Source organism: Colletotrichum lupini, chromosome 3, assembly GCF_023278565.1.
Source record: "Colletotrichum lupini chromosome 3, complete sequence".
Taxonomy (NCBI): domain Eukaryota; kingdom Fungi; phylum Ascomycota; class Sordariomycetes; order Glomerellales; family Glomerellaceae; genus Colletotrichum; species Colletotrichum lupini.
Genome location: NC_064676.1, coordinates 5,994,677 through 6,018,400, shown reverse-complemented (window position 1 = coordinate 6,018,400; position 23,724 = coordinate 5,994,677). Strand labels below are relative to the sequence as shown.

Sequence of the window (23,724 nt, the reverse complement as noted above, 5' to 3'; positions counted from 1 at the left end):
CAAGCGCGAGCGATGTGAGACTTTGAGAGACAAGGTCGACACAGGTGCAGCCGACGAATCACAAATGTGCTAAATTAATAACCGCAGGGAGCAGGTTATATAGCACAGCTGGGAACGTCGGTTGGGGTGTGGTGACTGGTGACTGGTGACAGTGTGCTGCGGTTAGTAGCTGACTACACACACACACACACACATAATGTTTGGCCCTTGGGCGACGTGATGGGCGTTTGTTGACGTGGTCTGCGCTGTGTTACACAGATTGATTGCGGTGGATTCCTAGATTCGCGGTCAGCTGTGACTCCGTGACAGAGTCAGACAGAAAGCAAATGGCAACGAGACAGGGCTGCAATGCGGGCGGAGAGACAAGGCCTGGGCAATGAATGTGAGCCGTCATGCGATGCAACATTGGAAAGGCCGGGGGACAAGGTGACGGGCAAGGGATAGAGACGTTTGATGTTGCGCTGCAGCTGAAAAGCTCCGAGGTGTGAGTGAGGTGCCGGTATGGTGCTTGCGAAGGGGGAGAGGGGGGAAGAGAAGAGGTGTGGGTGGGTTGGTGCTGCATCGCAGCCAAGAAGCGTCGTGAGTTGGTGGTGAGAAGTGGAGGTTGAGCGGTGGTGGTGGTGGTGTGGTTCGTGATGTGTGGCTGGTGGGGTTTGCAATATCGCAAGCCACAGGTCCAGCCACAAGTCATATCATGTCATCAGCTCACCAGCCACCCATGTCATGCAGTCATCTCTGCCTGCCGTTTGCGAAACGTGGGAAGAGCAGGAGGCGCAGTATACGTACCTTATGTGTACGGAGCACAACAGACGGAACGAACCAGTGGCTTCCATCTCCAGTTCCTGCCTGTTGTCTGCCTTGCCTGCGTCGTCTGATGTAGTGACTACTTTCGGTCACCTCGTGTCAATAAGATTCGACATCTACATGTCAAACTCTCGTCAACTACGCCCTTGCAACGACATTGACATTCAGTACGGAGCACATACAACCATGACAGATGCCATTCCTAGCTACCATCCGCGCCTCTGATTCGTCAATCCATTTTCGCACTTGCTGCCTAGAAGCTCTACCCTTGGCGAAGCCATAGCCCTACTCAACGGCCCCAGACTAAGCGTAAATCGACTCGGACTATGGCCGTGCAGAGAAGCAAATCGAAGATGCCCTCAACTACACGCCTCGAGGTACTCACCACGAAAAGTCGACAAATGGTCCAGTCACTTCGTTCACCTGGGAATCATGATGCTCAACATATAAGTGTCATGTCTGCTTCATGCTGAGTTTCTTACCTCGTCCGGATTATACTATCAACGCGCACACAGAGTAACATCAATACTTTGACCATCAAACTCTACCAACATATGTCCGCACCTCCAATCCCTGACACGAAAATGGCTTCCGCCGCAACACTCCAGCTTACATTGGCCAATTCAATATCGGGTGATTATGGCCACCGGCAGCCCTATGCCTTAACCCCAACCGTGCCTACCAACAACACGGTTGATGGCAGCAATGCTGCTCCAGATGACTTGGCAGAAGCAATTCGCCTCGCCGCTCTTTGCCGAGAGGCTTTCAATCTTCTCGATGCTAAAATGCCAGACTTTGATCACGCCAAAGCGTACACGGCCGATGAGATTCTTTCACTGCCCATGGACAGAATTCGCCTGCCAGACGAGCTATTCAGTCTCCCGCGCCGGAAATCTGCGCGATCTCGCCTCGCCGAAGCCGTTGCAACGCTGTTGTATCCCGCCACCCACGATAATGCTGTGTCACCCGTCATTCGGTACGACGCGACGAGGGTCAAGTTGCGTGCATGGGTTGCCCTGCAGCGGAAACACGACATCTTTGCCGCCACCAAACGGAACGGCCACAGCTTCCGCGGCTTGACCGGCGGGGCTGCCCCGGGCGTGCATGCGCCTGTGTGGGCGTCCCGCATCCTTGCCCAGGGCCCGTGGGACCCGTCCAAATTCCCCGTGTCCCTCGCTGGCACTAAAGCCATCCCGATGCCCGTTTCCGTTGCCGACGCCGCCGACCTGGCGCCGTTCTTCAACCACCTTGAGCGTGGCGGCACTCACGAGCTTGACGAGGCTTCCGGCAGCTTAAGCACACATCTCGATGGCGGCAAAGGCGAACCCTTCTATGGTGTCAAAGGAGCAGAGTTTCGCAAAGGTGTCGTCTACCAAGACGGTCGCATGGATCTGTGTAAAATGGTCGTTGGTCCAGACCACATTGGCAGCCTGATGGACAGCTTACGGCCGAACCCCTTCGTACGACACTTCCTGTTGGGTAACAACATCATTGGCCCGGTTGGGGCTCAGGAGATCGCGCGCTTCGTCCGCGAGTTCCCCGAACGCATGGATACTTGGTACTTGGCAGGCAATTGCATCGACGCCACCAGCTTCAGGGTCCTTGTCGATGCCTTGGTAGACTCAGACGCAGTGACGAACATCTGGCTGAAACGAAACCCGCTAGGTCCCGTAGCCGCTGCAGATGTATTCCGGCTCATCACCGAGACCAAAAACCTCCGCACTCTGGACCTCGACCAGACTGAGCTGGGTGATGCGGGCATCGCAGAGCTCTTCCAACGTCTGACAACTTTTTCCTCTGCGGTTCCCGGCCGTAAGAAACTACCCCTGCGAAATATATACCTCAACGGAAACGGCATATCGACCAAGGCCGCTTCTGCCATCGCCGCTTTCTTATCCTCCCCTGCCTGCGGAATCGCCTCGCTCTACCTGTCATGCAACCCACTGGGCGATGAAGGCGCGCAGGTGCTCGCTTCCGGAATCCGCCAGGCCACCAAACTCCAGCGGCTGTCACTCCAATCTGCCGGTCTGACTACTGAAGGCGCCATTGACATCTTCCGGGCTGTCACGTCGCATCCCGGTATGCGCATGTTGGATGTAGGCCAGGCATATGCGACCCTCGACCTCGGCCAGGCATGGAATTACATCCAAAATGCCTCTGCTCCAGTTCTCTGCGAGCTGTTGTCGACAAATCAGACTCTCGAGTACCTGAACCTCGGCCACTGCCCGATCACACCGCCAGAGTTGCGAAGGATCGACGCCGCTGTCTTGAACAGCTCCTTGCTGTACTACAGCGCTGACTCCATTCTTCCCGAACCGCATCGCAAAGAGCCTACATTCAACCCGTCGGCGGATTCGACAATGCCAGAGCTCCACTCGATATCGGCGCCAACGAAGGACGACAAGGCCCTTGAGAAGGCGGTTGATGCCCACCTCGAAGCTAACGTCAAGGCCAGATTCGGTACTGACATGACTTATACGAGGTTCCTCGACGAGGAGCTGCGGTGGATGACCAGTGACAAGAACGACGTGCGCAAAATTGACTCCGTGTATCGTAACCGTGACGCTGGCTTTGCTCGGCGAAAACAGCAACTCCTCGTCAAAGACTGGGACAGCAACGACGACACGCTGGACCGAGTCATGAACGCCAAAGGTCCGTTCTGCGCGACACGCAAACACTGAGGTCTCTCCAACTAGAACCTCCAGCGAGGTCTCTCTGAGGGTTGAGGCTCTCAGTCAGACTGGGCCGGAAGATAGCCATCAATGGATTGAGGGCGTCGTGACGGAGGCGACGAGAGGCTTGCCATCGGCGTCAGGACTCCACTCGAGGCTTGGGATCATGAGCACCACAAGCCACTGCTCTACCAACAGTCAATAAACCGTGTCAGGTCTATTAGTCTAGTTGGTTAGGACGTCGGATTCTGATTCTCAGAACCTTCCGTAGGCCCAGGTTCGAATCCTGGATGGACCTCATATTTTGACGGTATTTCGTTTTCTTTTGCGTGGGTTGACATCGTGTGTTCTTACTTTTTTCGGGGGATTTTGTTTTGTTTTTTCTGGCGGAAATTTTGTTGCGCATGCATGTAGCGAGGGCTGTGTGGCTTCCCCTCCGATGATGGCTTGGGGTAACTACCTACCTATCTCCCGATAACGATAAAGACAAGATAATGTTGACGGACCAGCTCATATTATGTAAGCTCCAACGTCATTGCTTCCAAACGGAAAGGACGCAGAAGTCTCGGTCGCACTCGGTCGCAATGGACCTGAACCAACAACAGATCGCCAATTGAAACACGAATTGCGCCCAGCACATTCCCATCGCAGCGCGCCTCCAAGCTCGTGACTCAACCCATCGCTCTTGACCATGTGAGACAGCTTTTCCCATGCTCCCACACTGAAGATTCGCACGAAATTGTCTCAGTTCGACGGTCGTAGGACCCATTCAATCCTCCGACCGATCTGAATCTCTCTCTCTCTTACGCAAGTCTCTCGATCCTCAACCCCTGCAAGGTCACTCCCGCCCACGAGGCCCCAAAGTTTAATTGATTCCATTCGCGCGCTCCGGAACTCTCACCGCATACCTCGTGAGTCGCTGCGTAACATCATCGTCCACCACACGATCCTCGCCTCGCTCTCCCCTGAGCATGGCGCCGGCGAAGCGCAAGCGACCCCACGACGAGCCCGAACCTCCCATCCCGGCTGCCGCTGCTGTCGCCGCCGCCGCCGCCGCCGGCGCAACAACCGCCGATCCGACGACGACGCGTCGCGCAACGCGTCAGACTCCGATTCTGCCCCCTCCGATCCCGACCTCCGCCACCGCATCGCACCCGCAACCCTTGCACCCCTCCACGGCCGCCGCCGGTGCCGCTGAAGACAAGCGTATCAGTGGACGTCGTCCTTCCAATTCTAAGCCGTACCCCGCATCCAAGATCTCCGAGACGCCCATACCGATACCGATACCGCCAATATCGTCATCAGCATCACATCTACCACAGCAGCAGCAGCAGCAGCAGCAGCAGTTATCTATACCACGAGCGGTCGGTCAACCCGCAACACCCACACCACAGGAACCCCGCGTAACGCGTCAACGACGTGAGAGCGCAAACGCAAACGACTCATCGTCGCCCAAAATGGCATTCAAAGACGCAAAAGAAAACGTCAGGCCCGTGACGCTCGTCGCGCCAAAGATCACGTACCACGCACCCCAGACACAAGTTCACCGCAATCGCACCGGAGGCAGCCTCGTCCGTCCGAGCCCTCCCACAAGCCAGCCGCCCATAACGCAGCACTTCCGGCCAATCTCCTCGACGACAACTACAACAACGACGACGACGACGACGACGACGCGACCTCCCTATCACCACACCATTCCTGCTACCGTTACCGCCGTCCCTGTGCCCGTACACCCGACATCGACATCAACACCCTCCAAGCCGCCAGCGGCGGCGGCCCCGCCTCCACCACCTGTCCCTCCCCAGAGGACAGCAGATAAGTCCGCCCCACGGACCGATCGAAACATCGACAAGGTGATGCTCGGCAACATCTGTTTCCGGGCGTGGTACCCATCCTACTACGGCAAAGAAGTCCTCGGCGAGGCCGCGGGTGCAAAAACGGGCGGCGGCGGGAGCAAAAACCCCCTTACACACGACGCTGCCAGCGCAAACAACAGCAGCAACAGCAACGGCGGCGCCAAGAACCAGCACCGAAAGGGCGGCGACGCGCCCATGCTCGACAGGTTATACGTGTGTCCCATGTGCTTCAAGTACTCCAAGGAGCTCGTGGCTTGGTGGGGCCACGTCCGCATGTGCGAGCGCAACGGGGTAGTGCCGGGACGGAAGATCTACCGGCACCCACGGGGTCGGAGGCTGGTGCGTAAGGAGATTGCGCGGACGACGGGGAAGAAGACGAATGTTGCGCCGAAATATACCGAAGAGTATGTTACTGATGAGGGGGAGTGGAGTGTATGGGAAGTTGATGGCGAGCAGGATGTGGTGAGTACCCGACCTTGGTCCCTTTTCTGTTTTTCTCATAGTGAGAGAAGACTTCTGCGAGGCAGACACATTTTGACTAACACAATTCACGCCAGCTCTTCTGCCAGAATCTTTCCCTATTCGCAAAACTCTTCCTCGACAACAAGTCCGTCTTCTTCGACGTCCGCGGCTTCAACTACTTCCTCCTAGTCTATACACCCCCGGCCCCCAAACCACACCCTTCCTCCCAACAAGACTCGACGGCAATAGCGACAGCATCAGCGCAGCCGCCACAACCGCCCCCGTCACCACCACCACGTCCACACATTGTCGGCTTCTTCTCAAAAGAGAAAATGTCGTGGGACAACAACAACCTAGCCTGCATCCTCGTCTTCCCGCCCTTGCAGAAAAAGGGGCTCGGCGCACTGCTCATGAGCGTATCGTACGAGATCTCGCGGCGCGAGGGCGTGCTGGGCGGGCCGGAGAAACCTATTTCGGAACTAGGGAGGAAGGGGTATAAGCGGTTTTGGGGTGGGGAGATCGCGAGGTGGGTGTTGGGGTGTCCGAGTAATGGTCGAGTAGCAGGTGACGCGGATCCGGCGTTGTTGGTTGACCTCGAGGACTGCAGCCGGGCGACGTGGATCGCGTTGGATGATTGTCTTGCCACGTTACGGGATATGGGTGTTGTCGTGGAGGCTGGACTGGGGCCTGGGAAGCCGCCGGCGAAGAAGAAGAAGGTGAAGAAAATAGCTGGGGAGGGCGATGCTGACGAGGAGGCGGTGGAAGAAGAGGATGGGGAGGATGAGGATGTTGAGATGGAGGACGCGGATGCTGGGCCGCGACCTGATGTACCAAGGGTGAAGGTTAATAAGGCGTTTGTGTGGGAGTGGGTTGCTGCGAATGGAATTAGTCTCGAGAGGATATGTGATCCGGAGGGGTTTGTGGAGGGGTATGCTATTAAGCAGCCGGATGTCGAGGAGGAGGATGACTGAAGCAGATATACCGAAGAGGTTTATTGATGACATGACGTTAGATGCCTGGGTAACTCTGTGTTTGGGCGTGTTGCAGTTGTGATCTTCGGGAACGCCGTCTGCTGACCAACGAGTAGTAAGTTTCTTCGATTAACGAATTGGATGTCGAGATGGAGAATGAAGGCTATAGTCTCCTTGACTTTAAATGGAAAAAGTCGCGAGTATTCTCCCTCATTATCTTATCCGTACGCTCTGGGCGGATTTGTGATGTGTTGCCGATGATGCCGACGACTGTAGCCATTTTCATCTCGTGGTGTGTATTTCATCTATGTTACCCAAATCACTCAAGGCTGCCTACTCATGGGTATTTTCCAAACTCCCTCAAATCGGGTTTACTTCAGCCGCCTCTTCGTGCTTGAGGTAATTGCTCCTTACTTGTTTAATATCGAAGGCGAATCCCAGCTCGTGCTTGAGAAATATGAGTAAGCTTAGCCCCCCGACGGAGCAATCCGCCGGGGCCGTACTGTGTATTACGTATTAGGGAAAACTGGGTATATTACGCTCTATACTTAACTACTAATTAAAATAATAATTAACTAACTTAACTATTATCTTCTTTTTATTAATAGCTCCCGACTTTCCCCCGCAGTCCTCTAAAGTCTAGTTATCTAGAGGGCAAGTTATACTTATTTTAATATATATAAAACCTCTTAGTACTAGCCTACGTAAGTAGCTAGATCCCGTATTATATACTCCTTTTTATTAAAAGTTAAGAGGCCTTTTATATATTCCTTTATATTTATAATATAGCCCGTATTAAAGGGATTTTTAACTCCGTAAAATATAATTTTTAAGTTAGTATTAATATATTAGATCTTAATATCTATATTAGCCTAGCTATTTACGGCGTTTATATTATTACTTAGCTAAATTCCGTATTATTAAAAAGTACTTTACTAATCCTCGGGCGTACTTATATTAGTTACGATAACTAAGCGTCGAGCTAGTTAAAGAGGGCGCCTAGCCCGAGAGGGGTAGACTTATTAATAAGTATTTTTAGTTCTAGCTTATTAATTACTAATTATATATTAAAAGAGTAGGTTCTTATCGAAGTAGTAGTTTATATATTAATAAGTTTATTTAGTAGATTTGTTTAGTAAATTTATTTAGTTTAAATAGAGCTTTAGATAATATTAAAAGCGATAAAGATAAAAAGAATCTTTATAAGCTTTAGTATAAAGAGTAGTAAATATTAGCTTATTTAGCCCTTTTTTAAAAAACCTCTACGTTATTATTAAAGTTTAGAACCTCTATAGTTAAAAAAGGCCGCCTTTAATTATTATAACTAACTATTACGGCTAACTATTATAGCTAACCTTTATTATTAACCTTTTTAACCGGCGCCGCTACGTAAGTATATTACTTAGCTTATTATTAGTAAGTAATAGAGCAGCTTACTTATCCCGAATTATATAGTAGTTTTTGTATTAAAATTATTATATTACGTTAAGCGCGTACTTAGGGTATATTATACGTATTATATAATTAAAAAGTATATTATATTATTATAATGGATTCGGGATACGGCCGGCGATAGGACGCCGATAACTTAGCGACCGGTGTACGGATCTTATTACGAAAGAACTTTTTAGGAAGTAAAGCCCTTACGAAGGACTTTATAAGCTTTAGTCTTATAATATACCTATACCTATATTATAGCCTCGCTAATTAAGTACTTATAGCCTAATCTCTTATAATTCTAAAGCTTTTACCTCTACGGAGTAATTAATATAAGTAATAATAAATTACGGAAACGAACGGAACGTTAACGAAACGACGCCTAGCTATTAGCGAAGAGCCGTTAGCGCCGATAAGCTATAGCTATTTAGAGTTAACTACTTAACCCTATTCCGTTCGGGAGAACGAGCTTATTATAGGGCGAGTCCTACCCGAATACTAGCGTTTATAAAAAAGCTAGACGAAGAAGATAATTAGGGTAGATTACCCTTATAGGCTAGTTACCCCGTTAATACCCCGAAGACCCTATTTATTATAAACGGGGCGTTTATCGGCGACCGATTACCGGACGTACGAGGTTAAGGCGTATATAAAGGCGTAGGTAGTATTAGGATAGCTAGTTTAGTAAACCCTATGGGCCTAATAATAACCTATTTCTATAAGATAATAGAAATAATAGTTAAAGATCGAAACTAAGAACGGCGTCGATACGAGGAGCTCGTTCGATAGCTTACCGAGCGGCCGGCGACGCGTCTAGGTCGACGAGAATACGAAAAGCCTCTTTTTTATAACTATAAACCGATCGGAGAAGAGTTTATAAATACTTAGGTAGTAAACTGGATTATTATTATAGAAGTAGGTAATAAGCTTCGCGCAAAAAGTACTATAGAATAGTATATTAAATAGGCCCTGTTTAAGATATCCTTATTACTATAAACGTAATAGCGTAATTACGAGAAGAGCCTCTAGGATCCCCTCTCCTAGGGCGACTTCTTAGCGTTTATTCGCTAATAGCACGTGGACCCCGAGACTTAGGAACGGGAATACTGTAAAGAGCTAAGAACGAAGAGGCTAAAGGAGGGCTAGACCCCTACTTAGTTCCTTACCGAGTAGTTAGCAATTTATTATAACCTAGGTATAGAAAATATAGAGAATTTAAAGGTAGAGGTATACTAGTTCTTTTTTAGACTACTATCTTAGCTATAGGACGATCTAATTTATTATAGGGTCTTAATTAAGAGAGTACGCAATATAGCTTACGAGGCTAATAAACTATAGTCGTTAAATCGGTAAAAGGGCGGCGACTAGTTATAGAAGGACGGTAAGAAGAGGCTATATCTATTATTAGAGTAACCGCGTTGAATATCCCCCTTTTATAGAGAAAAGAGTAGGGAGAGCTCTAAGGGGCTAGGCTCTAGGGACTTACTAAGAATAATATTATAAAAGCCGTATAATAAGAGTGCTCGTACCGAGCTATTATAGAAGCGTCGTAGTAGCGATATTAAGTGCTTTATATATAATAAGATAGGCTATATATTTAGTAAGTACTAGAAAAATAAGTCGGGAGGTAGGGGTAATAATAAGCTAACGTACCCCCGATTAAAGCTAACGTTAGTAACTATCTAACGGGTTACTACCGAGCCGAGAGTTATAGAGGTCGATTCGTTAGAAAACGAGTAGGTATAAGCGATATACTTAATACGCTTACGCTAAGTATTAAAAGGGTACCGATAGGAATAATTACGAAAAGTAGGGCGATAGTTCTACGAGGTATTACCGAAAGGCTAGTAAAAGTTAATATAGATATATACTCCGAGATAGACATTATTAGTACTAGGCTCGTAACCTACTTAGGGTTAACCCCGGCTATTACTATAGCTCCTTTATTAAGGGACTTCTAGGGTAAAGCCGTAGGCTAGGGGAAAGCTTACTAGTTAACGCTCTTTCTTATCGACTACTATAGGTAGCTAAAGAAGATTCGGCAACTATTCGCCGTAGTTAATAGGGATAAAAAAATAGTAGACCTCCTACTATTACGATTATTAATGGGCTAGGAGGGTATTCGTATTAATATAGTAACGAATATATAGTCGTACGAGCCTATTTTGGTTACCGAACTAGAGGCAATAGCTCGTAATATTATTAAGGATTGCGAGAGGGTATATATATTATATATTATTATTATAAGAAGTATTGCGGGGGTAACGGAGATTAAACTACGAGGGGGTCTACTACTAGAATTTTAATTAGAGGTAGAGACGTTCGACGAGTAGTTAGCAAAGGGACCGTAGTTATATAGCGGGGTAGAACACTTTTTTAACTTAGTTCCGGGTACTAAACTACCGTATGGTCCTATTTATCTATTAAGCGAGAAATAACTCGATGAGCTTCGTATATATATTACTAAGAACTTAGTAAACGGTCGTATTATACTTTTAGTTAGTAAGGCTGGGGTACTAATCCTCTTCGTACTAAAGAAGGACGGCACGCTATACCTTTATATAGACTACTACGGGCTAAATAGGGTAACCGTAAAGAATTAATACCTACTACTGCTTATTAGCGAGCTCCTAAATAGGCTTCGCAGAGCGAAATAGATTTTAAAAATAGATATTAGGGATGCCTACTACCGTATCCGAATTAAAAAAGAAGACCGATAGAAAATAGCGTTCTAGAGCCGATACGGTTACTTTAAGTATACTATTATACTTTTTAGGCTAACGAACGCACCCGCGACGTTCTAGGCGTATATTTACCGAGCGCTCGCCGACTTACTAAATACTTACTATATAGTATATATAGACGATCTAATAATCTACTTAATAATAAAGGAGTAGTATACGGAGGATATTAAGAAGGTCCTCTAACGTCTGCGTTTATACGGGCTTTTTACTAAATTATTAAAGTGCTCGTTTTATTAAAAAAGGGTCGAGTTTTTAAGTTATATTATTATATTAGAAGGAATCGAGATTAACTCGTTATAAGTGCGAACGATCGCTAATTAGAAGGCGCTAGAGTCTATTAGGGATATCTAAGTGTTCCTAGGGTTCTATAACTTCTATTAGAAGTTTATTACTAAATACTCGGGTATCGTTATACCGATAATAGTATTGCTAAAAATAGAAAAGGGGTAAATAAGGGACTTCTAGTAGACTAAGGAAGTAGACGAGGCGTTTAATTAGCTAAAGGTCGCTTTTACCTCGGTAACCGTACTTACGTACTAGAACTTATAACGTATTATACGGGTAAAAACCAACGCTTTAGTTAAAGCTATTACGGCAATCTTATCGTAATAGGCTAATAAAAAATAGTAACCCGTTACCTATTAGTTACGGAAGCTTATAAATACGGAGTAGCGATAGGCTACGGGCTAATAAGAACTACTCGCTATAGTAAAAGGGCTAGAGCACTAGGCTCACTACTTCTAGGGCTTTTTATAAAAGTTTATAGTCCTAACGGACTATTAAGTACTTAAAGGAGTAATCGGCGCACCGGCGCGGGACCTTTAGGGAAGGCTCGCGAGGTAAGTATATAAACTATTAGTATTTAACTTTAACTTAGAACACTAGCTAAGGAAAACGAACCCGGCGGACGGTCTATTTAAAAAGCTAGACTATATAGAGGGGGAAGTGCTTTATAAGGACGTCCTCCCTACGCTAGTTTAGAAGCTACGTCTTATTAATAAACTACTACTCGACGTCCGGTAAAGGATAATTAGCCTAAAAAGATAAAATAATACTACTAAGGTATACGTTTAAGTAGTTAAGGCCTCCCTTCGTAATCCCGGCTAAATATCGGCTAGCTTTAGGGATAGGGAATCCTCTCCCTTATATTAGTAGCGTATTATAGGGCGCACTAATAAAATAGTAATAGTTATTACCGTAACGACTCGAGGTAAGAAAGTAAGAGAGTTATTAGTAAACGCTCGTTAATGGTTTAGTAAGGATAAAGAGGAGTCGGATAGAGCTAGGGTTATTATATTAGAATAGTATATTCTACGCCCCGTTATAAAGGAGCTTATAAGGGGCGAAACGGTATTCGCTTCCTATTTCTCGCTAAAAACTAAGGAGCTCGTTAGAAAATTATAGGCTAAAAACGAGTTCTATATATTATAATCGGCAAGAGTTCGTACTACGGCTAGCGAGCTAAGAGCATATTCGCTCAACGAATAGGGTATACTATTTTTTAAAAAAAGACTCGTTATTCCTTAAGTAAAGTCTCTTCGGATAGAGATCCTTTACTAATACTACGACGACTATAGGGTAGGTTATATAGGAGCTACGAAAACTCTTAAGCTAATCTAAAGGAAGTTCTATTAGGAAGATATTTAACGAGATATTTAGGAATACGTTAAGAACTATGAGTATTGTTTAGGAGTTATAACCCTAAGATATAAGCCGTACGGGTAGCTATAGTTATTACTACTACCCTTATACTTATTCTAGGAAATATCTATGGACTTTATTACGGGGCTATTACTAAGCGCTCGTAGTAACGGTATAGAGTACGATAGTATCGTAGTTATTATCTATTATATAATAAAGTTCGCGAAGTTCCTACCCACCGTTAAGATACTTAATATAGTATAAATAGTAAATATCTTATACTAAGAGGTTAAATATAAGTTCGGTACGCCTAAAGGTATTATTATAGATAGAGATAAGCTCTTTATAAGCGTATTTTAAGAAGAGTTTGCTAAGGAACGGGCGATGCGTTACTAACTATCTACTACGTACTACTTATAAATAGATAGCTAAACGGAGCGAACTTATTAAATATTAAAAAAGTATCTAAAGATCTACGCCGAGGGCTCGCTAAATAAGTAGGTAGCATAGCTAGAGGAGGCCGAGTTTATATATAATAATAGTTAATACTCTATTATAAAAGTATCCCCGTATATAGTACTATACGGCTACTACCCTAGGTACGTTAAATATATACTTAATTATAAGGCTATAGTCTAGGGGGTTTAGGAAAGGGTTTAGAAAATTAGGGAGATTAGGGCCTAGGCTACGCAAGCGTAGGCACAAGCCTCTAAAAGCTAAGTAGCTTATTATAATAAAAGATATACCCTAAAGGAGTTTAATTATAGAGAGGTCGTCGGACTATTAATAAAGAATATGCAATTTAAGAATAATAAACTAGCGCCGAGATATATTAAAGTAGTAATAGCCAAAAGGGTAGGGAAATAGGCTTACTAAGTATATTTACTAAAGTAGTATTAGAGAATATATAATATTTTCTTAGTTTCTTAGCTTAAGCTATAGGGAAATTACTAAACGGTCGGCGACTAGATAGCGAATCTCTTAGAGTTAGAGGACGAGTAAGACGTTTAGGAAGTTAAAGAAATCGTCGCGATATAAAGCGAGGAAGGAAACTTATAATATCTTGTTAAATAGGCTAGGTAGCTTACTAAGTATAATACGTAGGAGCTTATTAAGTATCTTAAAGGGGTAGCGGAAGTAGTTAATAGATTCGAACGCTATAAGAAAAGGGTATATATAAAATAAAATAATAAACGTTAAGTTCGTAGCGAAAGGTTACTAAAAATAAGTTAATTAATAATATACTATAGAACCCTTTTTATCTAGCCTAGCGCAATCCTTAAGAAAAAGATATAGTATTATAACCCTTAGTAATATATTACTAAGAGATTGTTAAGATTTAGTTACGTAGGAGGAGTAACCTACGCAATATTAGCGGTAGTAGTAGCGGCTCTAGTATATACTTCTAAAGCTTAATAATTAGCGATAGTAGTCCGCTTAGTAAATAAGAAGCGGGGAAGCTTTGTGCGCGTGCTCGGCTAATTACTCAGAGTAAGGCCGTTAATTTTATTAATATTATAATAAGTAAGAGGGAGGCGGTCGAAGTTACGCAGAGTATTATATATATTAATAATAGCGGTTCGTAGAGCGTTCGCTACTTAGTCGCTATTAGAGGCTATAATAAGAGGTATAATAGGAGCTATAATAGGAAGTATAACAGGAGCTATAATAAGAGGCGGAGTAAGAGGTAAAGTAGGGGCCGTAACGCTATTATTGTTAGTAACGGGTCGGGGACGGGGGACGTTATCTAAGGCGACGCTCTCATAGTCCTAGTCGAGCTAAGGGACCTTAGTAATATTAATATTTATAAAGAACTTAGTAACGTCGAACTACTTATTATAACCCGCGGCTTTAACCTTAGTACGAGTAATAGCCTCGTCGAGCTATCGTAGAGCCTTTACTTAGAGCGGGAGGAGCGCAATACTAGCCTTATTAAGATTTAGAGTAATATAACTAAGGGCTAGGGTACCCTCGTTTATATTAAAAAGAGCGTTGCGGGTAGGGGTTAGCGAGTTATTAACGTTAAGGTGGCGGCGCTTATTACGATACTAAGAAAGAGAATTCTTTAAATCGCTACCGAGCTCCTTAGATTTAGTATCCTCGTACTAGGATTTATTAGACTTAAACCCGAAGTCGTCCCGCTCGTTATTATTATTAGGAATATAGTTAGTAATAAGAGTACGCTTCTTAGTAAGAGTCCGAGTCTTAAGACCGCGGGAAATAGGGGTAGCGCTATATATAATAATAGTATAAGTAGGTACTTTATTTACTAAGAACTTAGCGACGCGTTTGCGAAAAGTAAGGAAAGTAGGAAACTCCTAGATGCGCGTAATAGTAACGCCCTTAGGAGTCTTTTTATAGTACTAAGCTAGAGCGTCGAGGTTATTTTATAAAGCGGTTATACGGCTATCGTTACGAAGGTAAGCCGGTTAGAGGTAACTAAAGTAAGAGATAATCTTAGTCTTATTATTAGTATTAAGGATACTAATTTAAAAAGAGAAATCTAAGTTAGTAAGAAGAAAATTTGCTAAACGATTACCGACGACTTATTATAATCGAGATTAATAAGTTTAAATACTTGCGGTTAGTAGCGAGCTCTTAGAGAGTAGCTTGTTTAAGGTGGACCTTTTTTACTTTACTACCCGTTAATAAGTTAGCGATATAGGCGGCTACCTTTTTTTACGCGCTAGTAGTATAGCTAAAGGTATAAAGAACGCGGCCGCGCTTATAGGAGTTAAGGCTACCCTGCTCCTTAATATTATAGAACTTTATAAGGGTATTCTAGGTAAACTAGGCGGCGCTATATAGCTCCTCGGGAACCTAAGAAATATCGTTAGCTAATATTTTAGTAATAGATTAGCGAGGACTCGATAACTTATAGTAGAACACTTCTTTTTATTAATTTAATAAATAATATACTTAGCGACGTGAGCGCTAGCGATATAGATAAGCTTATTAATATTACGATATAGACTAGCTAAGTAGCATATATAGGGAGTACTGCCGCGGAGACCGCGGAAGCCCTTTTTAGGATTATACTTTATATTAAGTATATTTTAGATGCGCAAAATAATAAATATTTTAGCGGATGCTTAGTAATAGTATAGTAAGAGAGTCGTAATTAGGAAACGATACGGAATTAGAATATCGTAAAAAGAAAAGTATAGTTATATAGGAAAGAATTCGTAGAACGGTCGTTAAATAGAAAGAGGGAAGAAAAAGTAAATACGTAACTAGTAATAGATAAAAAATCTTTTATTATAATCGATAGCCTAGTAATAATAATAACCGCGAGGTTAGGCGGGCTCTTATATATTACGACGGCCGGAATACTTTATTACGAATATATATTACTAACTTAGTAACTAGTCGGCGCGCTATTACTAAATAATAATAATAAGGTATTCGTTAGATAAGGAGATAGGAGTAATACCTTATTCTTAGGTAAGAAAGGATATTATTAACGCCTTATGAAATCTATTATGAATAACGACGTTAATAGCTTTATTATTAGCGTTAAAAGAAGATATTACGTAATAACTTTAGGGACTAAAGTTACGTAAGGGGGGAGTAATTATAATAGATTCGGGATGTGGCTAGTAATAGGACGCCGATAACTTAGTAACCGGTGCACGGATCTTATTATAAAAGAACTTTTTAAAAAGTAGAGCCTTTACGAAGGACTTTATAAGCTTTAGTCTTATAATATACCTATACCTATATTATAGCCTCGCTAGTTAAGTACTCATAGCCTAATCTCTTATAATTATATAATTTCTTTTAAAAGCGTAATCCCGTTAAGGTCGATCTTTTATGCTTATAAAGTCGGAAAAAAACTATTATATAAGTAAGCTTAGTAAAAATGAATCTAAGATAGGATAAGTAAAAAAACCTAGAATTATTAAAAAAGAAGGATCATAGTAATAAGCGGCAAGGACCCCTGAGAAGTACGTTTAAGGGCTTCAAAATAAGAAAGGCTTTTCAATATTAAATTAATCATAATTAAATTTAGTGGTTTTTTATATATAAAGATCGGTCATTTTACGTTACGTTCATTCATCTTCTAGAGTAAGGAAATTTCACTTTCTCAGGGACTTAAAAGTCATTGGTTTAGATAATTTGAGTAAATTTTAAAGAAAGTAAGTCGTAATAGGCAAACCTGCTTAGAGCCTGTACATCATTTACGAAATTCTGCCAAACTGATGTCACAATGAAGTCAACTTCTTGACTTCACGAAACGCATCTCTCAAATTATTCCTCTTGGCTTCTTAGGGATTCAGGTTGCTCTCAACTAACTGACCAACAGTTTTGACACTCGTCGTTTTCCTTGATGATCTTTCAGACCGACGTTCTCACCTGGCGTCACCTTGTTAGTAGATGATTTGCCCGAAATCCCGTACAGAATCGAGTACACTCTGATTGAGAGCACCATGTTCTGTCGAGCGCGAGTTGAGAATGAAGCGCTAGAACCTCTCAGTATTATTATGTGTATCATATCGTACAATCTTCCTCAAAGGCACAATCCTGTGTGTGTTACGGATTGGAAATTACAACTTGAGGCTTGGCAAGGTAGTTGGCGTATGCGTAGAATGATTTGACGAGCCGCAATTGAAGTGACGCGGCAGGCCCCGCTCTATTGATTGTTAGGTTTTCCAACATGGCAGGTAGGCTCGGATGCCCACTCGTCAAAGCTTGACAAGCTTATTCACTAGCTCGTCGACGGCTTTTAATCTTGATGTTGTTTCTCGGGATATGACCAATTCTAGAGGTTCTTTATTCCCACTCTTGTCTCTACCATCGCAAACATCTCAGTCAACCATCACAGCGGGATGAATGCGTATGAAACTTGAACATCCTTCGCCTTCAGAACTTGAAAGCTGTATGTGAGAAGCTGGCTGCCACACGGAGCCACGTCGCATGGATTTGTTAGTAATATGGCACGTCTTGCGCTACATCTGAGCAGTGAAATGCCGCATTCTTACAAACCTGACCATCATGTGTTCCTCCATCGTTACCCTTACACATCTGCGCCTTCTGAGGTGACCATCGTCGGCTCGGCATGCCCGAACCTAGCGGCTTTCATGGGCATACGTAGCCTCGGGAGGCTCTTGTAAGTCGCGACGATCATAATTGACGGTGATATTGTCGCTGGACATCATATGTTGCTCTCATACCTCTTGCACTCGGACCCTTCCACTGGTGAGGCGGTGTGTGCAGCCCAGCCACCTATGATTTTCCAAGTAAGATGACGAAAAAGATCCAGAATGTTTGAAGAACCGAGTCTCGTTCAATGCGCTCACGTTACAAGTTTTTTCAGCCTCACCAGCTCTTGGAGAGATCTGAAGAAAAAAGGAGCTTCTAGAAATCCCAAAAGTTTCCGCATTTAGCCATCGACGCCGGGGTCGTCTCCCACATCACGTTGTAGATCGGGCCGCGCAATCAATCGGTGCGGCTTCCCCCCCTGCCCCCCCGGGTAGGCATGTCACAGCATCAGTCGAAACACGAAAATGCGGGGACCGCAAAGGCCCAAAGAGGATTGCGAATCTACATGGCAACGTCAGAGCTCAGAAACCCCCAGCTTTCCGTGATGCGACTCCTTGTTTGAACCCCTTTCAAGACTTTTCCCGCTATTGTTACTCTTTTTCTCCGAACCGGATGGGGTCCCGAAAACAAGCTCCCGCTGCCTCTCCCCACAAGGCTTCCCGGCAGGACCGCAACGGCAAGAGGGAGCCAAGCCTCAATAGAGAATTGAGGCTCAGAGCCACATTCCCGGGGGCCTCTGGGGCTCTGCCGAATCGTTTATTCTCGTTAGACGTCGGGCTAGTCTTCTTTCTGATGACTTTTACCTAATTCAAGCTTCGTAATCGTTCGATTGGGGGCTGGGTTCATCCTCCCATGAGGGCCCATCGCTGGCCTTCACACGCCTTTGCAGGCAACGTCAATGCTCGTTTGAGGTTCGGTGGACGACGACATGCCATCTAAACTCCCGATGTTGCAAGATGCTGGGTTGGTGATGTCGCGATGTCCACAGTCCGTCAAGTGTTCGACATGCCGGGCTATGCTTCGACGCAGCGTTCTAGACATCGGCAAACACGGCCCTGGGGGGAAACGTCAGCTGAATGGCAACATGAGACGAGCTGGATGATGGGATCAGTGGAGCTGAAAGTCTTCATGTTGCTTGCCAATGGCGACAAGTCTTGAGGATTCATTTGGCTATAAAGACTCGCTCGATCTCGAGGAAATCAGGTTCTTTTTTCCCATCATTCTCATCAACAGTTTCTTAACTTTACCTCAACATCCTTTCTAACTCTTCAACCTTCTCCCGTGCTGTGCACATCTAACTTTAGTCATATTCACTATTTTCTCTTGATTCTTCACTTCTTCGATTCTTTCGACGATATCCAACTCTCTCTCTCACCTCTATACTGTCATTACTCGACTTTCTTGACCAAGTCTCCAATATTACCTAGTCAAAATGCGTTACACCACTCTCACCGTTCTCGCTATTGCCCTTCTCACGGGTAATGCCTTGACTGGTAAGTACTCTCACGGACATCGTATAGAGTCAGTGACTAACTCTCTTTTTTCTAGCTCCCGCTCCTCAGGGCGGTGCTGGTGCCATCGGAGGTGGTAACGGGGGAGGTGCCGGCAATGGAGCCGGAGCCGGAGGCAACACCGGAGGCAACACCGGCAACACTGGCAATGCTGGCAACAACAACAATAACAACAACGCCGGCAACAACAACCAGCAGCCCCCTCCTCCCCGTCCTACCAACACCAACAACAACCCTAATAATGCCAACCCCAACAACGCAAACAACGGAAATGGTGCGAACGCTGGGAACAACGCCAACAACGCCGGCAACGCCAATAATGCCAACAACGGCAATGCGAACAATGTGAACAACGGAGCTGCGGGTGCCAACGGCAATGCGGCTGGAAACAACGCAAATACCGCCAACAACGGCAACAACGCCGGCAACGGTAACTTCGCCAGAGCCGTGGCCCCCAACCAGCAGCCTCCCCCTCCTCCGGCGAACAACAACCAGCCTCCTCCTCCCAAGCCCAACAACCGCAGAGCCGTGAACCCTCAGGCTGCTCCTCCCCCTCCTCCCAAGGACAACACGCCTCCCCCTCCTAAGCCCAACGGTGCCAGAGCCATCAACCCGAACCAGCAGCCTCCTCCCCCTCCCGCCAATGACAACACTCCCCCTCCTCCTAAGCCTAACAACCGCCGGGCGGTGAACCCCAACCAACAGGCCCAGGCTCCTCCTCCTCCCGCCAACGACAACACTCCTCCTCCCCCCAAGCCCAACGGAGCGAGAGCAATCAATCCCAACCAGCAGCCTCCCCCTCCCCCGGCCAACAACGAGCAGCCTCCTCCCAAGCCCAACAACCGCAGAGCGGTCAACCCTCAGGCCGCTCCTCCTCCTCCACCCAAGGACAACAACACCCCTCCTCCTCCTAAGCCGAACAACGCCAGAGCCGTCAACCCCAATGCGCAGGCGCCCCCTCCTCCTCCCGCGGAGAACCAGCAGGCTCCTCCTCCCAAGCCTAACAACGCCGCTAGAGCCGTGAACCCGAACCAGCAGGCTCAGGCTCCTCCTCCTCCCCCGGCTAACGACAACACCCCTCCTCCTCCCAAGCCCAACGGCGCTCGGGCTGTCGACCCCAACCAGAGACCCCCTCCTCCTCCTCCTGCCACCAACAAGCAGGCTCCTCCTCCTGCTATCTAAGCGTAGCCTGTGACGAGGTCGCCAATGATAGTGACTGGTACTCTGTCAGGACTTGGGAGAATTAGTCGGGAATCATGTGGGACTGTAACTTATCAGAGCTTTGGAGACAGAAAGATGATCTGGTGGCAAAACGGTGCGAATGGAGAGGCGGCTAGGATTAATGAATGATGTATAGCTCAGACTTGTCTTGCTCTGATTCAGACTTAGGATCTGGATTCAGGGCACATGTAGCTCTAAAGGAACATAACAGACTACTATTGTCTTGAAAAAGATTTCTCCTCCCTTGTGACTAATAGAATGCCAGTTTGATGGGTTTGCTATAAGAGGCTATTTCTGTAGCTGTCTTCAAATCAAGTGAGCTTACATGAAGTGTTTCTAGATTCAAAGTGTTATTAGGATAATTCGAGACTTGTCGATAGAAGATATAGATGAGCATTGTCTCAGATGATAACTCACAGTCACTCAAAGCTCCCGACTCATTCCCCCCTCAACATCGCAAGCAATCCATTGAAAGCCTTCTTCCTCTCCTTCTCCCCACAGGCGTAATGCTTTGCCTGCCCAATAATGTTATCATCCACCTCACCCTTCTCCAACTCTTCCTATGTCTCGTCAATGAACTGCTCCAGCGGCATACCCACACCAGCCCGTCCCGCTGCGACCATGTCCGCCTGCCGCGTATGCAGCTCGGTCTTGACAGCAGGCGGAACGATCTCAATGACGCGGATGCTCTCGGTGTGAGGCCCGCGATCGGCGAGCTGAGCGCGCAGACTCCAGGTCAGCGATCGAAGTGCGGCTTTGCTGGCGCAGTAGTCTGCGCAGCGGGACATGGACACGATGGCCAGGCCCGAGGTCACGAGTATGACGGCAGTCGGCGTGGAGAGGAACTCGAAATGGGGGGAGGATGTGCGACGTTGCGACGAGCGGGGAGAGATAGTTCAGGTTTAGCTCGTTTTTGGCTGTTTCTAGGAGGGCGGGCGTGAAGTCAAAGGTGTTTTGGACGCCTGGCGTTGAGGAAGAGGCAGTCTAGCTTGGGATACTTGGTAGTCATTCTGGGTAGTTGTCAATAATCAGTCGACGTACGACGTTTAGGTGGTGTATTTGAGGACGACTTTCTGAATGAGGCGGGGGAGGAATAGGCCTAGGAGTTAGAGCGGATCAAAGTATGCAAACGTACTAACTCTTCGATCCATGATTCCATGCCGTCGATATTAGAGACATCGTAGACTTCGGTGGCAACTTTTGAGCTTCCATGCTTGGAGAGGATTTTCTCCAGGCGATCTGCGCGGCGACCTGCTGCAATAACAAAGACACCGTTCGCGACCAGACGCTCTGCTAAAGCATAGCCGGTCCCGGACGTGGCGCCAGTGATGAGAGCCGTCTTGTATGGAGAAGGCATCTTTTGGTCTCTGGACTTTTTGGAACTTGCTTTGATTGCGGTGTAAGAACTTGTGGAAGACGAAGTGATAAGGCCCCAAAAACGTGTGCAATAATCACCAATACCACATTTGGAACGGCAACTGCAAAACTTCTTATACGGCCTGATATTGGCTCGAAGAACCTAGAAAGGCTTCTCCAGGATACAATTTGGCACAAAATGTCGGAGGAAAACATCACAAAACGCCGATGAAGTTGTCAGCATCACCCTCACATATTCACATACGCCCGTTTGAATTCGATGCAAATAGGTAATCGCCAAGCATGTGCCGAAAAAGCTGAGCAACGTTTAAGTCAAACCATGAACCCTGTAAGTGCTCCCGAACATCTGGATCAGCGCTTATTTGTATTAACCCAACGGGCTAGCGTTCCGTAGTTGTGAACTCTAAAACTCTAGTCAGACGGAACATCATCTGAACTTTTGAAATCTAAGGGACTAATTGAAACTTGCAGTCCGTATTCAACGAGATTTCGACCCTATATGTCGGATTAGAAGTCCAATTCGACCGCGGCATACAGCCGACTGCGCAGGGGCTAATTAGGGGCCCTATTTACGATTATCGTAGCTAGCCCAACCTACGGTTAGAACCTCCTTTTTATACCTATTACGCAAATATTTATATAGTTTAATTAATCTCTTTATTAACTACGGTTCGAACTAACTACCCTATAATAAGGATATTAATACTAATTAGTAGTTAAATTCTATTATTATAAATTAGTAAGGTATCTCGCTATATAAAAGAGACAACCTCTTAATACCGCACAGAATAAGAGATTTATACTAATTAACCTTATAGAAATAGATAAAAAAGGAGGTAATTCTTAAATACTGTACGGAATTAAGTAATCGTAGCCCTTTACTACTTACGAGAGGTTAACGTTTACTACGTTAAAATACGTTAATTAATAGAACCGCTTAAGCGACTAGCTTTTTACTATTGCCCTAAGCAGCTTTTTTACTAAACGACTTTTTTATAGCCGGCCCGCGATTAGAAATTAACTAATTAAATTAGAAAAAGGAAATACTTACGTAACGACTATTTACTTAATTAATTAGCGCGACGAACGAGCTTAATAATATGGTATAAAAGAGTACCGCGCGATTAAAAAAGGGGATCTCTAAACGTAAATATTCTTATTTAGTAATAAAAGTAACCTTATAAGAGCTATTAAGCTAAGAGATCTATAGTATATAGAAAAGTTTATTATTACGAGGATCTTATAAGTACGACCTTAAGCCCGCGATCTAGACGACCTCCTCGTAACTCCCTTAACTACCCCCCGGGTATTACTTAGGAATATAATATAGGGGACGGTTTAACGAGGGAAGAGGGGATTTAGAGGTCCTAATAGTATTAAGTTAAGAGTATTATAGATCTCGGAGATTAACCTAAAAAGAAGGTAGCTACTCTAAAGTAGTCCTACGACCTCCTATTAAAGTTATTATTAGCCTAAGAAAAGGCTAAAAGGACGAGGATCTAAGGGGAGGAAAAAGAATCCTCTAGAGGGCCGCTAAAGGGCTTCTTTTTATACTAGCTCCCGGCGCGAGATTACTAATTTCGAGAAACTAACTAAGTAATAAAAGGGATTACTAGTAAGCGATAATTACCTAACCGTAATTAAGCTACGAAAAAGACTACCTAAAAGATATAAAATAGGGTACCGAGAGGCTATAAAAAATAAGATCTTTAAGGTATCTAACCCCACCGCGTATAAGTAATAAGTAAGCATTTTCGGTAAGTCTTTAAAATCTATAATTTTATAAAAAAGAGGGCTTAACTTCGTTAACCGTACTTAACGGCCTATACGGTTTTTAATAGCCTATATAGCTCCTTTATAAGCTATACGGCGTCTATTTTTAACTATTTTTATAGAATACCGCCCTAAAAGAGGTAGGTTAAAAAAAGAAGCTATTTAGAGATTATAGAGAGTACGAGGCTTAGGAGGCTAGAAGTATACGGGAT

The 23,724-nt window shown here is 45.3% G+C and overlaps 3 protein-coding genes and 1 non-coding gene across 4 annotated transcripts; 3 read left to right on the top strand and 1 right to left on the bottom strand.

Annotated features, from left to right (window-relative positions):
• Nucleotides 1–1,388: 1,388 nt before the first annotated feature.
• On the top strand, nucleotides 1,389–6,765 carry CLUP02_06559 (leucine rich repeat protein; the record flags this gene model as incomplete). Its single annotated transcript, XM_049285558.1, has 6 exons — nucleotides 1,389–3,456; nucleotides 3,986–3,995; nucleotides 4,082–4,169; nucleotides 4,715–5,047; nucleotides 5,237–5,794; nucleotides 5,890–6,765. 6 exons carry the CDS (start codon nucleotides 1,389–1,391, stop codon nucleotides 6,763–6,765), a joined length of 3,933 nt encoding a protein of 1,310 aa, XP_049142701.1.
• On the top strand, nucleotides 3,691–3,774 carry CLUP02_tRNA096. Its single transcript has one exon. It is a non-coding gene; the product is annotated as a tRNA-Gln (tRNA).
• Nucleotides 6,766–19,062: 12,297 nt separating the features above from the next.
• CLUP02_06558 (uncharacterized protein) lies at nucleotides 19,063–20,323 on the top strand (the record flags this gene model as incomplete). The annotated part of the gene is made up of 2 exons (XM_049285557.1): nucleotides 19,063–19,123; nucleotides 19,179–20,323. 2 exons carry the CDS (start codon nucleotides 19,063–19,065, stop codon nucleotides 20,321–20,323), a joined length of 1,206 nt encoding a protein of 401 aa, XP_049142700.1.
• A 599-nt stretch (nucleotides 20,324–20,922) lies between these two features.
• CLUP02_06557 (short-chain dehydrogenase) lies at nucleotides 20,923–21,719 on the bottom strand (the record flags this gene model as incomplete). The annotated part of the gene is made up of 2 exons (XM_049285556.1): nucleotides 20,923–21,207; nucleotides 21,498–21,719. 2 exons carry the CDS (start codon nucleotides 21,717–21,719, stop codon nucleotides 20,923–20,925), a joined length of 507 nt encoding a protein of 168 aa, XP_049142699.1.
• Nucleotides 21,720–23,724: the final 2,005 nt, after the last annotated feature.